This window comes from Microcaecilia unicolor, chromosome 8 (genome assembly GCF_901765095.1).
Source record: "Microcaecilia unicolor chromosome 8, aMicUni1.1, whole genome shotgun sequence".
NCBI lineage: Eukaryota > Metazoa > Chordata > Amphibia > Gymnophiona > Siphonopidae > Microcaecilia > Microcaecilia unicolor.
In genome coordinates this window covers 183,793,232-183,806,942 of record NC_044038.1, presented here as the reverse complement: position 1 = coordinate 183,806,942, position 13,711 = coordinate 183,793,232, and the positions used below count along the sequence as shown (strand labels likewise).

The following is a 13,711-nucleotide window of genomic DNA, read 5'->3' as shown; positions in this document are numbered from 1 at the left end:
TTCTTAAAGGGCACACCTTAGATATAATGAGGAAACCGTTACAATCATGTGTCTTCACAAAAAAAAACTCCACATTAACTTTCATATGAGCACTGCCATGTGCCACCACAAACATTGTAGGAGACTCAAAAACTCACTTATCCAAGCTTGGAAAATGTACTTAGCTCATTATATTGATGTCTTTGCCATTCATAATCCAATCCAGGTCCAAATGCTGTACTTTTAAAGTTCCTCGAATCCCGACAGGGGAGCCCTGTTTCGCTATACCACAGCTGCCTCAGGGGAATATTTTCTTTCTTTGTAATCCAAGCACCTTAAATCACTCTCCTTCTCCAAATCACCCTGGAACAAAAATGGCTGATGGCTTCCTTTTTTTCTTTACACATATATATACTCAGCGTCTGACGTCACATCTTCATCATCCAATGAGAAGATCACAGAAAAGCGTTCCATTCAATCGCCACATTTAAACCTCTCGGTATAACAGTCTTTAATTCAAATATCCAACGCTGCTCTCTCTGTCTTAATATCCGTCTGATATCTCCTCTGCATTCTGTCACCCTCAATTGCTCCAATACAACACATTTTAAATCCGAAAACTGATGATGATATTGAGCACAATGCGCTACCATTGGCTCATAAGTCTTCCCCGCTTGAATGCAGTGTCTATGTTCAATCAAACGTGTCTTTAAACTTCAAGACGTCTGCCCCACGTAACATAGTGCACACAGACACATTATGATGTATATGACATTCTTTGATGTGCAATCCGTATTAGACTGTAAAAAATACACACGCTTAGAATGCGGATCAATAAATTGATTTGATTGTGTCATAATGTTACACACAGAACAATGATCACAGGCCTTATGGCGCCCTTCTCTTGATCTTCTCATATTATCACGATTCCACACATCCGCTGGACATAAAACATCATTAAGGTTGGTATTGCGTTGAAACGCAAAAATTACTCTTAAATCCTGAAAACAAGGATGCACTTGTAGCATGGGTAGATGACGTTTAATAATCTTAGCCATCTTATCCGAATGGGCATTAAAGCGAGTCACGAAAGTCAACACGTCCTCTGAATCCTGAGTGTCTTGTCTAGGACTTAACAACCATTCTCTATGATTGTATTTTGCCCTTTTTTTAGCATTAGCGACTAATTTTTTAGGATAGCCTCTAACAATCAATTTCGCTTCCAGATGATTAGCCTGTTGTTGATAGAGAGCAGTGGAAGAACAAATCCGCCTATACCTGAGAAATTGGGCGAAAAGAATATTCATTCTATTATGATGTGGATGCATACTGTTATATTGCAGAGTGGTATTTCTGTCCGTAGGTTTAATATAAACAGAAGTCTCCAAATGTTCTTTCTCTAAGGTTACCCAGATGTCCAGAAAGGCAATAGCTGTGGAACTGTGTTTGGCTTCAAACTTTATTGTGTTATGACATCTGGGTAACCTTAGAGAAAGAACATTTGGAGACTTCTGTTTATATTAAACCTACGGACAGAAATACCACTCTGCAATATAACAGTATGCATCCACATCATAATAGAATGAATATTCCTTTCACCCAATTTCTCAGGTATAGGCGGATTTGTTCTTCCACTGCTCTCTATCAACAACAGGCTAATCATCTGGAAGCGAAATTGACTGATAGAGGCTATCCTAAAAAATTAGTCGCTAATGCTAAAAAGAGGGCAAAATACAATCATAGAGAATGGTTGTTAAGTCCTAGACAAGACACTCAGGATTCAGAGGACGTGTTGACTTTCGTGACTCGCTTTAATGCCCATTCAGATAAGATGACTAAGATTATTAAACGTCATCTACCCATGCTACAAGTGCATCCTTGTTTTCAGGATTTAAGAGTAATTTTTGCGTTTCAATGCAATACCAACCTTAATGATGTTTTATGTCCAGCGGATGTGTGGAATCGTGATAATATGAGAAGATCAAGAGAAGGGCGCCATAAGGCCTGTGATCATTGTTCTGTGTGTAACATTATGATACAATCAAATCAATTTATTGATCCGCATTCTAAGCATGTGTATTTTTTACAGTCTAATACGGATTGCACATCGAAGAATGTCATATACATCATAATGTGTCCGTGTGCACTATATTATGTGGTGCAGACATCTCGAAGTTTAAAGACACATTTGATTGAACATAGACACTGCATTCAAGCGGGGAAGACTTATGAGCCGATGGTAGTGCATTGTGCTCAATATCATCATCAGTTTTCGGATTTAAAATGTGTTGTATTGGAGCAATTGAGAGTGACAGAACGCAGAGGAGATATCAGACGGATATTAAGACAGAGAGAGCAGTGTTGGATATTTGAATTAAAGACTGTTATACAGAGAGGTTTAAATGTGGCGATTGAATGGAAGGCTTTTCTGTGATCTTCTCATTGGATGATGAAGATGTGACGTCAGACGCTGAGTATATATACGTGTAAAGAGAAAAAAGGAAGCCGTCAGCCATTTTTGTTCCAGGGTGATTTGGAGAAGGAGAGTGATTTAAGGTGCTTGGATTACAAAGAAAGAAAATATTCCCCTGAGGCAGCTATGGTATAGCGAAACAGGGCTCCCCTGTCGGGATTCGAGGAACTTTAAAAGTACAGCATTTGGACCTGGATTGGATTATGAATGGTGAAGACATCAATATAATGAGCTAAGTACATTTTCCAAGCTTGGATAAGTGAGTTTTTGAGTCTCCTACAATGTGGTGGCACATGGCAGTGCTCATATGAAAGTTAATGTGGAGTTTTTTTTTGTGAAGACACATGATTGTAACGGTTCCCTCATTATATCTAAGGTGTGTCCTTTAATAACGAGGTGGATCCGATTTTTCTGAAGTCTTTTTTTCTCCACTTTTTATGTTGTGCCTGCCATAGATGCCCTCAAACTAATTGTGCATGAGGTAGAATTGCTTGTGTGCTGTTGATATTTTATTCTACCCATTCCGGATATATTCGGTAATTGAAATCACCCATTATTATACTGTTGCTCAATTTACCAGCTTTCCTAATTTCTGTTAACATTTCATTTGTCTGTTCATTCTGTCCTGGTGGACGGTAGTACAGCCCTTCAAGAATACTCCTTCCCTTCCCTTCTTTTTTTCTCCACTTTTTATGTTGTGCCTGCCATAGATGCCCTCAAACTAATTGTGCATGAGGTAGAATTGCTTGTGTGCTGTTGATATTTTATTCTACCCATTCCGGATATATTCGGTAATTGAAATCACCCATTATTATACTGTTGCTCAATTTACCAGCTTTCCTAATTTCTGTTAACATTTCATTTGTCTGTTCATTCTGTCCTGGTGGACGGTAGTACAGCCCTTCAAGAATACTCCTTCCCTTCACACATGGAATTTCTATCCATAATGATTCCACATGTCTATCTGTTTCATGTGGAATATTTATTTTCTTTGACTCACTTCCCTCTTTAACATTTAGTGCAACCCCTCCCTGTCTGATCTCCTCTATCATTGCGATATAGATTGTTCCTTGTTGACACAGTGTCCCATTGATTGTCCTCCTTCCACCAAGTCTCTGAGATGCCTATTATATCTACTTTATCATTTAGTGCTATATACTCTAACTCTCCCATCTTATTTTTTAGGCTTCTAGCATTTGTATACAGACAATTCAAACTGTGCTTTTTTTCTTGCATCTACAAGCTGCTTAGAAGTTGACAGGGATAATGTGCATCCTTTCCCCTGCTCTCTCCTTAAACACAAATTTGCTTTCTTTCACCTTTGTTGAAACCTCTCTATTGGTATCTCCTAAATGTCCTGTTTCAATAGTATCCTTCAAGGATACGCCACACCAAACCAAGGAAAACAGAATTAGCCCCTGCTGTGCCTTCTAGAGGCTGTCTGTTAATATTGTAGGCTGTTGCAGAAAGTTCAAGTTTTAAAACTATAAGGAATAGGATGTTATACTATGGAAAAAAAAAGCTGTGCTACAAATTAAAGTTAAAACTCTAATCTGGGGTTTCCTGTGAGTATCAGCTCTTCTCTACATCGATGTTATGGTAAACTCTAGAATAGTCCTTTAACTGCTAGCCTATGGAATAGAGACTTTAAATGCTAAACAAACAAAGAAAACCCTATTCCTTAAACTGTTTTTGCTTAATACGTAGAGTAACTTAAAAATAAAGACACTGAGATAATCTATTTGTCTAAATCTACCTTTCCCAAGTTTAAAAGCAATTTTGTAGCAAAAAAACTTACCAATGAAGATTTGTCCTGCTCTGGAAGTCCTCACAGCACCTCTTCTGGACAGAGAAGAACTGGAAGTGTGGCTTCTTATGTGCCTGTGTTGTTTTGATGACACACTGGAAACAGTGTGACAATAGGGCCCTTTTCAACTTCCCTCTTTAATCAGTTACTCTGACTTGATTGACAGATAACTGAACACTATCACAATGTTTCTTACTTCCTAACAGGACGACCCTTTATAAAACATTCTCTGTGAAGGTAACTTTCTTTTAATAAATAATGTTAAAATAGTGACACAGAAGTAGAACTCTTCCTTGCTTTCTGATAGATATTCCTTTTTTTTTTTAATGGCTAAGCTGTGCTGCAAACTAAAGTTAAAACTCTAAACTGGGGTTTCCTGTGACTATCATCTCTGTGTTTCTTATTTGAGCTGGCTAAGCTGTGTTGCAAACTAGGCTCCTTGCTTGTGTCCTCCAAACCAGGGCCGCTGAGAGACTGGGCAGGCCCAGGGCCCCGCCCCCTGAGGTCGCTGCCGCTCCCCCCTCCACCCGCCCCCCTCCATCCGCCACCGGGTCGGGCCCCCTGCATTGAAATCACAGTGCCTCTCACCTCTGTGTGAAAGAGTTGCAGGCAGCAGGGCTGCAGATCGCCTCCCTTCGGCCCTCCTTCCCTCTTTGTGTCCCACCCTCGCGGAAGTTATGTCAGACGAGGGCGGGACACAGGGCGCTGCCCTGCAGAGCTTTCACATGGAGGTGAGAGGCATTGTGATTTCAATGCGGGGGGCCCAGCTTGGTGGCAGATGGTCGACGACAGAGGGCAGGTGGGACTGCGGCACCAGGCCCCCCTTGGAGGCCCAGGCCCGGGGAATTTTGTCCCCCTGCCCCCCCTCTCGGCGGCTGTACTCCAAACCCACGTTTCTCTTGATGCTGGCCAGTGTGTTTTCCGTGAGTTAGAGAAGTGGATGTTCAGTCTCATGTTATTGTTTTCCTTTTCCTCTTGTGGTTTTAAAATTGTGTGTTTTAGGTGTTCTGTGCACTTAAGGACATGTTTTACCTATTGAACCTTAAGTGCAAAGCTAAAGGTACGGTAAATGAAGGAGGAATGTCCAGAATATGCCCTGCATTTGTTGCAAAGGGCAGACACTTACCACACCTTTTTGTTACATGTCTCAGTAAATAACACGGGGTGCACCTAGGTATGGAAACTGGGCCCCAGTGCCAAAAAAATGGAAGAGTCTCTCACAGCAGTGCAACCTGACATCCCAAGCACTTAACTGTCCTGATTGGATCCATCCACCCAAACAAGATCAGGTCCTCCCTGGTCCAGACATTACCTCTCCCTCAGTCAGCACTCTCCTAAACAGTTTTGCCAATCAAGAACTGCCCCCTTTGGATAGTATTCTTTCAAGAACCCCACCAGGAACCATCCCCCACCAGGATCCACCCCCCAACAGATATCCCCCAAGCACTATACCTCACTCCTGCCATCCACTGACTACATAAGAACTCATCTGGGGTGAGATCTCACCCTGGTAACAGGGCTGGAGCAATTCCCACCCTCATAACCACTGGGATTCAAAATGGCAGCTATGACCCTTTAGTCTTCTATTTAAGGGGTACTGTCAAAGGGGGGAGGGGTACTCTCCAAAGAGGTCTGGATTGGGGGCTTCTTCATCATGGGGTGATTGTATTAGGGGGGCTGTTTGGGAGGATCAGATCAGGTGTGGGGGGGGGAGAAGGTCATGGACATGATTTTTTAAACATTTTCTGGGGCAGAGGTCACATTTCTTGACTGCCAATAGTGTGGCTGTATTTCATGCCACTATTAGTAGCTGTCAGAGCAAGACACACCCAGATCTCCACCTAGATCCTACTCCAAGAGTGCCCTAGCCCTCATGAGATTTTTTATCATGTGTGGATTCAATTACTGTAAACCCTTACCATGGTTTACTAAACATGCCCCTTATTCTTTTATTCATATTTCATTATGTTTTTAATTGTACATCTTCTAAGGGCTGTTTTTAATTTTTATTCTACATCACTCTGCTCTTGGGTTTGAAAAGCAGTTCATCAAATTCTAGGCTCCAGTTTGGCAGCGCACGCAGTTTACAACCTACTTACCACCACCAGGGTCTACATCACAGGGCACCAGCACAGGTTAGAACTCAGAGCACCACTGGGGATTGTAACCCAGTAAGCCATCTTGCTAGGAAAGTTTTAACTTCTTGTGTTCAGCTGCTTTGAACCTGGACAATGTTTTATGAGGCTAAATTCACTGAGTAGATGCAGCTGGGGAGTGATATTGTAAAGCACAACTTGCCTACCAAGCAGATACTTCTCATAGATTTGGATTTTGGTTGTTTATTTTTCCCAAGTTCAATCTTAAGGCCAGTTACATTCAGGTACACAAGTTCTTTCCCTATTCAAGTGAAGTTACAATCTATATTTGTATCTGATGTGCTGAAAGGTGAGGGGTATGTCAGTGGGGGAAACAGAATTTGAACGCTAAGCTCACTGGTTGTCAGGCCTACGTTTCTAATTATGATGATAGCCCCCTCCCCCCCCTCCCAGTGCTGTGGATGTGCATGAGTAGAAGAAGGAAGAAGTTAGATGCTGAACTCTGTGCCCTTCTCCATGTCTTCCATGTTTCATGGCATCTTCAATGCCCTGAAAAATCTTTGCCTACAATTCTGAAAAAGACAGACTAATGACATCATATAACTAAAGAAATAGTCCATCAGGAATATGCAGTAGCTCCAGGAATCACCTCCCCCCCCCCCCCCCCACACCATCTATATGTGAGGGCTAAGGCTGAATGTTACATCTGCTGTGTGGCTCCATCCAGTTGGCTCCTCTGCTCTTCCATTCAAAATAATAATGGTCTCTATGTTCTGTACCCCCTCCCCCATCTGTGTTTCAGGAAGAATATCAGAGTTATGAACCAGAGGCATGAGAAGTCGCTTCCCCAACGTCTCCACCAGCAGCAGCAGCAGCAGCACAAGGTGACTAGAACCTGGATCCTTTCCACCTCCCAGTTTCATCTCAAAATGACCTCCTTTCCTCCATCTACTCACCTTCCAGGAAGCTCCAGTGATGTCACGTTCAATGTGTCCTGTCCTACACTATTGTAAAAATGAAGCAACATAGAAAGCTGACAGCAGTCCGGATTTTCTTCTCCAGATGCTCATTTCCCTGTTTCCCTTCCAGAGAAATAAGCCTGGAGGTCTCTGTGAAATGGGGGGTTGGTTTGCTTCCCTCAGGTCCTTGTGTGTCTGCAGGTGCATGTTTTACCTGGTCTTAAACTGGAAAAGTAGTTGTAAATGGCCTGTGTGTGGCTAGAGATGCTCACAGTTTGGTTCCGTGTATATTCTATTTTTTTTTATGCATATGGTTAACTTGTGTCCATCCTGTTTTAAGAGAAAAGAGCCTCATCGTTCATGTGTGGTCACTCATCCCGTGTGTTCCGAGTGTGGTCAGTTGTTGATACATAGGTGAGTCTGCCAGATACTGCCCAATAAAACAAATTCCATACGTCTGCTTGCCTCTCTCTAGTGCTTTCACTGCTTAATGAGTAAATCAAAGGACAGGTTGCCAGACATGGACAGGCAGGCTGACAGGAGATCTGCTCAAATGCATCTTGGGAGGGCAGAGGGACTGACTGGCAGTGATACATTCATTTAGTCAACAAAGTAAATGAAACAAACTTGTGGCAAATAATGCTGCCTTTACATTTTTACAGTTACAGCTGAAAAAGTTGTGATCAAAATCCTAATAAAAATAATAATAAATATTGGGTTGCTCGTCCCAAGTATAGGAAGTGGTCAGTTCTAATCTCAGTGCCAGGGACAGGGTGGGGTAGGGTAGGACAGGGCAGGACTGCTGCTTCCAGGGATGAAAGCCACAAGAGACCAATCCCCACTTGGTGACCTTGAAAAGGTCCCAACATCTCCCCTGCAACACCAACAAGTGGATTCTGTTTTGAACATTGTAATTATGGGGTTTATAAAAATAGAAAAAGATGATATGATGATACCTTATCCACCTGCAGGACATCACTTCTTCTCCAAGTTAAGCTTGGATCCACTCTTGGGTCCGCTCCATTCTGGGGAGATGACTATTCAAATTTCCATAATTAAAACAAAACCCACTGCTCCCCTCCCCCATTTCTCTTACCCATCCTTTCAACCTGATTCTGACTATGGCACTTTACATTGGCTTCAGGACCTGCAATATAGGAACTACAGAGAGTTTGTCACTTAGAGGGTCCTTTACCTAAAGCTTAGTGTTGCACTAATGGACATTAGTGTGTTCTAAATGCTACACCTAATGGCCACGTACTGAGCTGTGGTGAAAGGGTAGTTCTCAAAGAAATAATATTCACATATTTTCCAAGCACAGCTTTGAAAATGATACCTCTTGGGATGTGTCCTGAAGAAACTTCTCAAAACCTTGCAATGTCCTCTACTCTCCTTCTCTGCACATATTCAACAGATTGCCAAAACCTGTCATTTCTTTATCTACAACATTAGCAAAATTCGCCCCTTCCTTTCTGAATACGCTGCCAAAACCCTTATCCATACCCTTGTCACCTCTCGCTTGGATTATTGCAATTTACTTCTCACTGGTCTTCCACTCAGTCATCTCTCTCCTCTCCAGTCTGTCCAAAATTCTGCAGCATGGCTTATTTTCCGCCAAAATCGTTATACCCACACTATCCCACTCCTCAAGTCACTTCACTGGCTCCCTGTCCGCTTCCGTATGCAGTTCAAAGTTCTCTTACTGACCTTTAAATGCATCCATTCTGCAGCCCCCCATTACCTCTCCACTCTCATTTCTCCCTACATTCCTCCCCGTGACCTCTGCTCACTGGACAAATCTCTCATGTCATCCCCCTTCTCCTCCACTGCTAACTCCAGGCTTCGTTCCTTTTCTCTCACGGCACCTTATGCCTGGAATAAACTTCCTGAACCTGTACGTCTAGCTCCATCTCTACCTGTTTTCAAATCTATGCTGAAAACCCACCTTTTCACTGCTGCTTTGACTCCTAGCCACTACTCATTTGCCTCCCCCCTTGTTCCTTCTCATCCAGTATTTCCCTCGCCCTTAATTGTCTTGTCTGTCTGTATTATTTTAGATTATAAGCTCTTTTGAGCAGGGACTGTCTCTCTGTGTCAGGTGTTCAGCGCTGTGCACGTCTGGTAGCACTATACAAATGCTAATAATAACAATAATAATTCTCTGTGGACTATTTGAAAGGGGAAGTAACCACTTCTGTTCCATAAGACTCCTTCCATACCTCCTCGCCAAGCCAAAAACTGCCAATCTATGCAGTCTTTCTTCTGAAGAGAACTAGTCCATTCTCTTTTATTGTTTCTCCTGCCCATCTCAGTACCTTTTCTGGTTATTCAAGGGAACTGGGAGCATCTCTAGTACTGGTGGCTGTTTAGGTCATACTGTTATGAAAGCATGAAAATAATAGTTTGGTGCATCTAGCAAGGTCTAAATTCAGTAATTATCAAGGTCCTAGTAGAAATGTAATGACACAAAAAAGTGAGGTGACTCCAGGGAGGATATCAAGGAGTCTTTATTATAAATCAAGCTGAAAAACGACCCGACACGGGTTTATTCTCCAACATAAAAACAGGATGTCAGTACATCTGACCCAACACGGGCCGTGTTTCAGCTACAAAGTCTTCATCAGGGGTCCTCATAAATGGGGAGAAAAGACAAATGTTATACATCAGACATTTAAAAATAAACTTAAACGATATATACATATTTAAAAATATATTAATGTGGTACAAAACATTTATCCATTTAAAAAGACCACTTTTTCCCAATACAGGAAGTGAATGTGTGACAAAAGAGGAGTGAACATACGGGAATAAAAGCATGAATACAGTGAGGATAAAAATGTGAATGAAATAAGTAAAGTTAAGTAAAAAACAATATAGAGAAAAAGTGTATGTGCATGAGAAGGTAGTGAGTCAACCTTTTAAAACACTCTTGGTCAGCTTGAGTCTTGTTTTTTGGGGGGACCTTCCACCCTCCTCTGGTTGTGATATTTCTAACAAACAGAGTTCCTTGCACTGGAAGACACTCTTTTGGGGGTGTGATCAGCATGAATTTGCGGCCCAGTTCAGCACTAGCTCCCTGCTCAGTCTCTTTCTTTCAGCTCAGCACCAGCTCCCTGCTCACTCTATGCCTACAGTCTCTTTCAGCTCAACACAGGTACTTGTGACCTGGATTGGCCATTGTTGGAAACAGGATACTGGGCTACATAGACCATTGGTCTGACCCAGTCTGGCTGTTCTTATGTTCTTTTAGCAGGAATTCACTCAGACTGTGCTCAAGGAAGATTCTCGAATTAAGAGCTGTAGAAGTTGGAGTCACTATTTTTAGATCACTTTGTTTCTGACACCTCTGTCTGTACCAACATTCTCACACCACAGACATGATCATGCACAGCCAGATATGAACACACATATGGACATATATAATCATGTATGCAGATCTGGATGCAAAACACAGATACATATACACATGGATGTTTAACTATAAATACACACCCATGGCATATCCAATCAAGGTGCGTGTGTTGCATACGCAACCCCTGTCAGTGCCATCCCTTCTCGCTCCCGCCATATCTCTCCCTTCTCTTCCTGGCCTGGCCGCGCAAAGATCTACAGTTTCCTCTCTCCCTCTTCCCCATCCCCCCCCCCCCCCCATACCTTAAAATCACTTCCAGTCTTCTGGGCAACACCAGTGGCAGTGCCACTCATAGGTTGCCTGCGGCCTGCACCGGGGCTTTCTCTCTAAACTGCCCTGTCCCTTCTGACACAACTTCCTGTTTTCTGAAGAGCGGGATGGTTCAGAGAGAAAGCCTCAGTGCAGGCAACAGGCAGTCTATGGCTGACGCTACCCAGGCAAGGACTGGAAATGATTTTAAGGTATGGAGAAGGGAGGTACAGGGGGAGGGAGAGAATGCAGCAGGAGGGAGAAGGGAGGAAAATAGCAGATGCCCCCCTGTCGAAAATTCCTGGCTACGCTACTGATACTCATTCCTTATTAGACATAGCATCACTTTACCACTGATTCTTGTTACTAAGCAACCAGATGCGCAATGAACAATTATTGGGTGAGAAAACAGAGTGAGCATTGAGGGTGACATTCACACACACACACTCCCTACAAGAAATACACATAGCATGCTGAGAAAAACACACACTGCGACACCCACACACAAACATTCACAGTAACAAAGCATGCTGAGAAAAACACACACTGCGACACCCACACACTCACAAACATTCACAGTAACAAATACAGCATGCTGAGAAAAACACACACTGTGACACCCACACACTCACACACACACACACACACATAGCATGCTGAGAAAAACACACACTGCGACAGCCACACACTCACAAACATTCACAGTAACAAATACAGCATGCTGAGAAAAACACACTGCGACACCCACACACTCACACACACAAACACACATAGCATGCTGAGAAAAACACACACTGTGACACCCACACATTCACAGTATGCAGAGCTGAAGTGCATTTTACAAGGATCCCAGACTCACTAGTTCCCCTGCCTGATGCACTGAGGGTGGGTGAAGCAGAGAGAGTGAATGGTGCAAGTTGCAGAGCTCTTGGTGTAGGAGGTGCAGAGGTTTTCCTACAAGACGATATTAGGCTTGAGAGCTCGGCCAGTATCCGCTTGAAGGAGGAGGAGAAAACTGCCCAGAATACATGAACAAATAAGTCAATTTAATTTTATTATTAAAGATTCCAAAGCACCCTTGTTAGTATTAGCTATTTCTGTACTTCATGTCCACATGAGTAGCCCCCTGAATCACCTCAGCTGCAAAGCCTGTGTTTGAAAGAGGAGCACAGCCAGCTAAGTTCTGCCAACCCTGGATAGTACGGCTGGAATCTAGGGGTTGAAATCAAACCAGGACAAATGTTGGAAAGCCCTGTGAGTATTAATTAGTAGGTACTGAAAGCAAGAGGTGTCCTTGAGGTGCACTGCAGTGTGTCCTCTAGCCTAATACAGAGCTTTGATGATCTCTTTGGACTCTTTGCATCATATGATATCTTCTGGTCTTGAAAGTGAGTTGGTGCCTAGGCTTTGGAAGATCACCTATATCCATCCTGGACTTAAAATCTAAATAAAACTGGAACTATCTATTGCCCAGTAGCAAATCTGCCCTTTATTTCTAAGGGAATTCAATAACTTGATGCCTAATGTTAAGCAGCAAATGCACATGCGTGTTATCAAAAACTAGCATGCCCGTCAAAGGCACTGGTAATTGGCTATTATGCAGTTAAGTGCAAGGACAAAGGTGGGTAACCACGGTCCATGAAGGCCACAACCCAGTTGGGTTTTCAAGATTTCCACAATAAATAAGCATGAGATTGATTAATTTGCATGTACTGCTTCCATTGTATGAAAACAGATCTCATGCTTATTCATGGGTGCTGATCTTGAAAAATGGACTGGGTTGTGGCCCTCGAGGACCGTGGTTACCCACCTGAATACTAAGCGCTATTCCGTAATGGATGTGCCAAAGTTACTATGTGCATCACTGCAAGGAGGCAAACACACAGAGCATGGGTGGGCCATGGACGTGTACCAAGCAATGTGTACAACTTAGAGGACAGTGTGCATTACAGGGTGAACTTAGGCCTGTCAACTTACCCCACCACTGACCTGTCATAAGTGGGCACACCTACATTTTGGCATGCCGATGAGGCTTTGCGCTAGTATTCAAGAACGGCTTAAGCCCATTGTGACACCTAGTTATAGGATTGCCCCAGTAATATTCACTCAACTTATACATTTTCTAGCTGATAAATGTCTTACATCTTCATCAACCAGGTTTTTAAAAGCATCACAATACAGAACAGCCAACTAGATTGTAAGCCGCCTAGACATTTGTTTGATGGGCAGGTTAGTAAGTCTTTGAATAAACTTCTAGATGTAAAAAAAAAAATGACTGCTTCTTGGAGCAACTGGTGCAGGAACCAACAAGAGGGAGAGTCCTTGGTGGCATGCAGGGCATGGTATGAGAGGTAACAGTGTTGGGCCCGCTGGGAACAGTGATCATAACATGATCAAGTTTGAGCTACTATCTGGGATGAACCCGCAAAGGAAATTACTATAGCTGCATTTAATTTTCGAAAGGGCAACTATGATAAAATGAGGGAAATGGTTAAAAAGAACCTCAAAGGATCAGCTGCAAAGTTAGGACATTAAATCAGGCATGGACGTTGCTTAAAAATACCATCTTGGAAGCCCAGACCAGATGCATTCCATGTATTTAGAAATGTGGAAAGATAAGAAAACGACAGCCAGGATGTTGGTGTTCCCCAGGGATCTGTCCTTGGACCCCTTCTCTTCTCAATCTACACCTCTTCCCTGGGCTCCCTGATCTCATCTCATGGTTTCCAGTATCAT

At 42.8% G+C, this 13,711-nt stretch overlaps 1 protein-coding gene across 2 annotated transcripts in view; it reads left to right on the top strand.

Moving 5' to 3' along the window:
• The window catches only part of SNCB (synuclein beta), a 29,326-nt gene extending 21,584 nt beyond the window's left edge, over nucleotides 1-7,742 (top strand). For both annotated transcript variants that reach the window (XM_030212344.1, XM_030212343.1), the window contains exon 6: nucleotides 7,158-7,742. In XM_030212344.1, the coding sequence (XP_030068204.1) occupies nucleotides 7,158-7,190 (33 nt within the window). In that variant the 3' untranslated portion in view covers nucleotides 7,191-7,742. The remainder of the gene's footprint in view (nucleotides 1-7,157) is intronic.
• The last annotated feature ends 5,969 nt before the right edge of the window (nucleotides 7,743-13,711 follow it).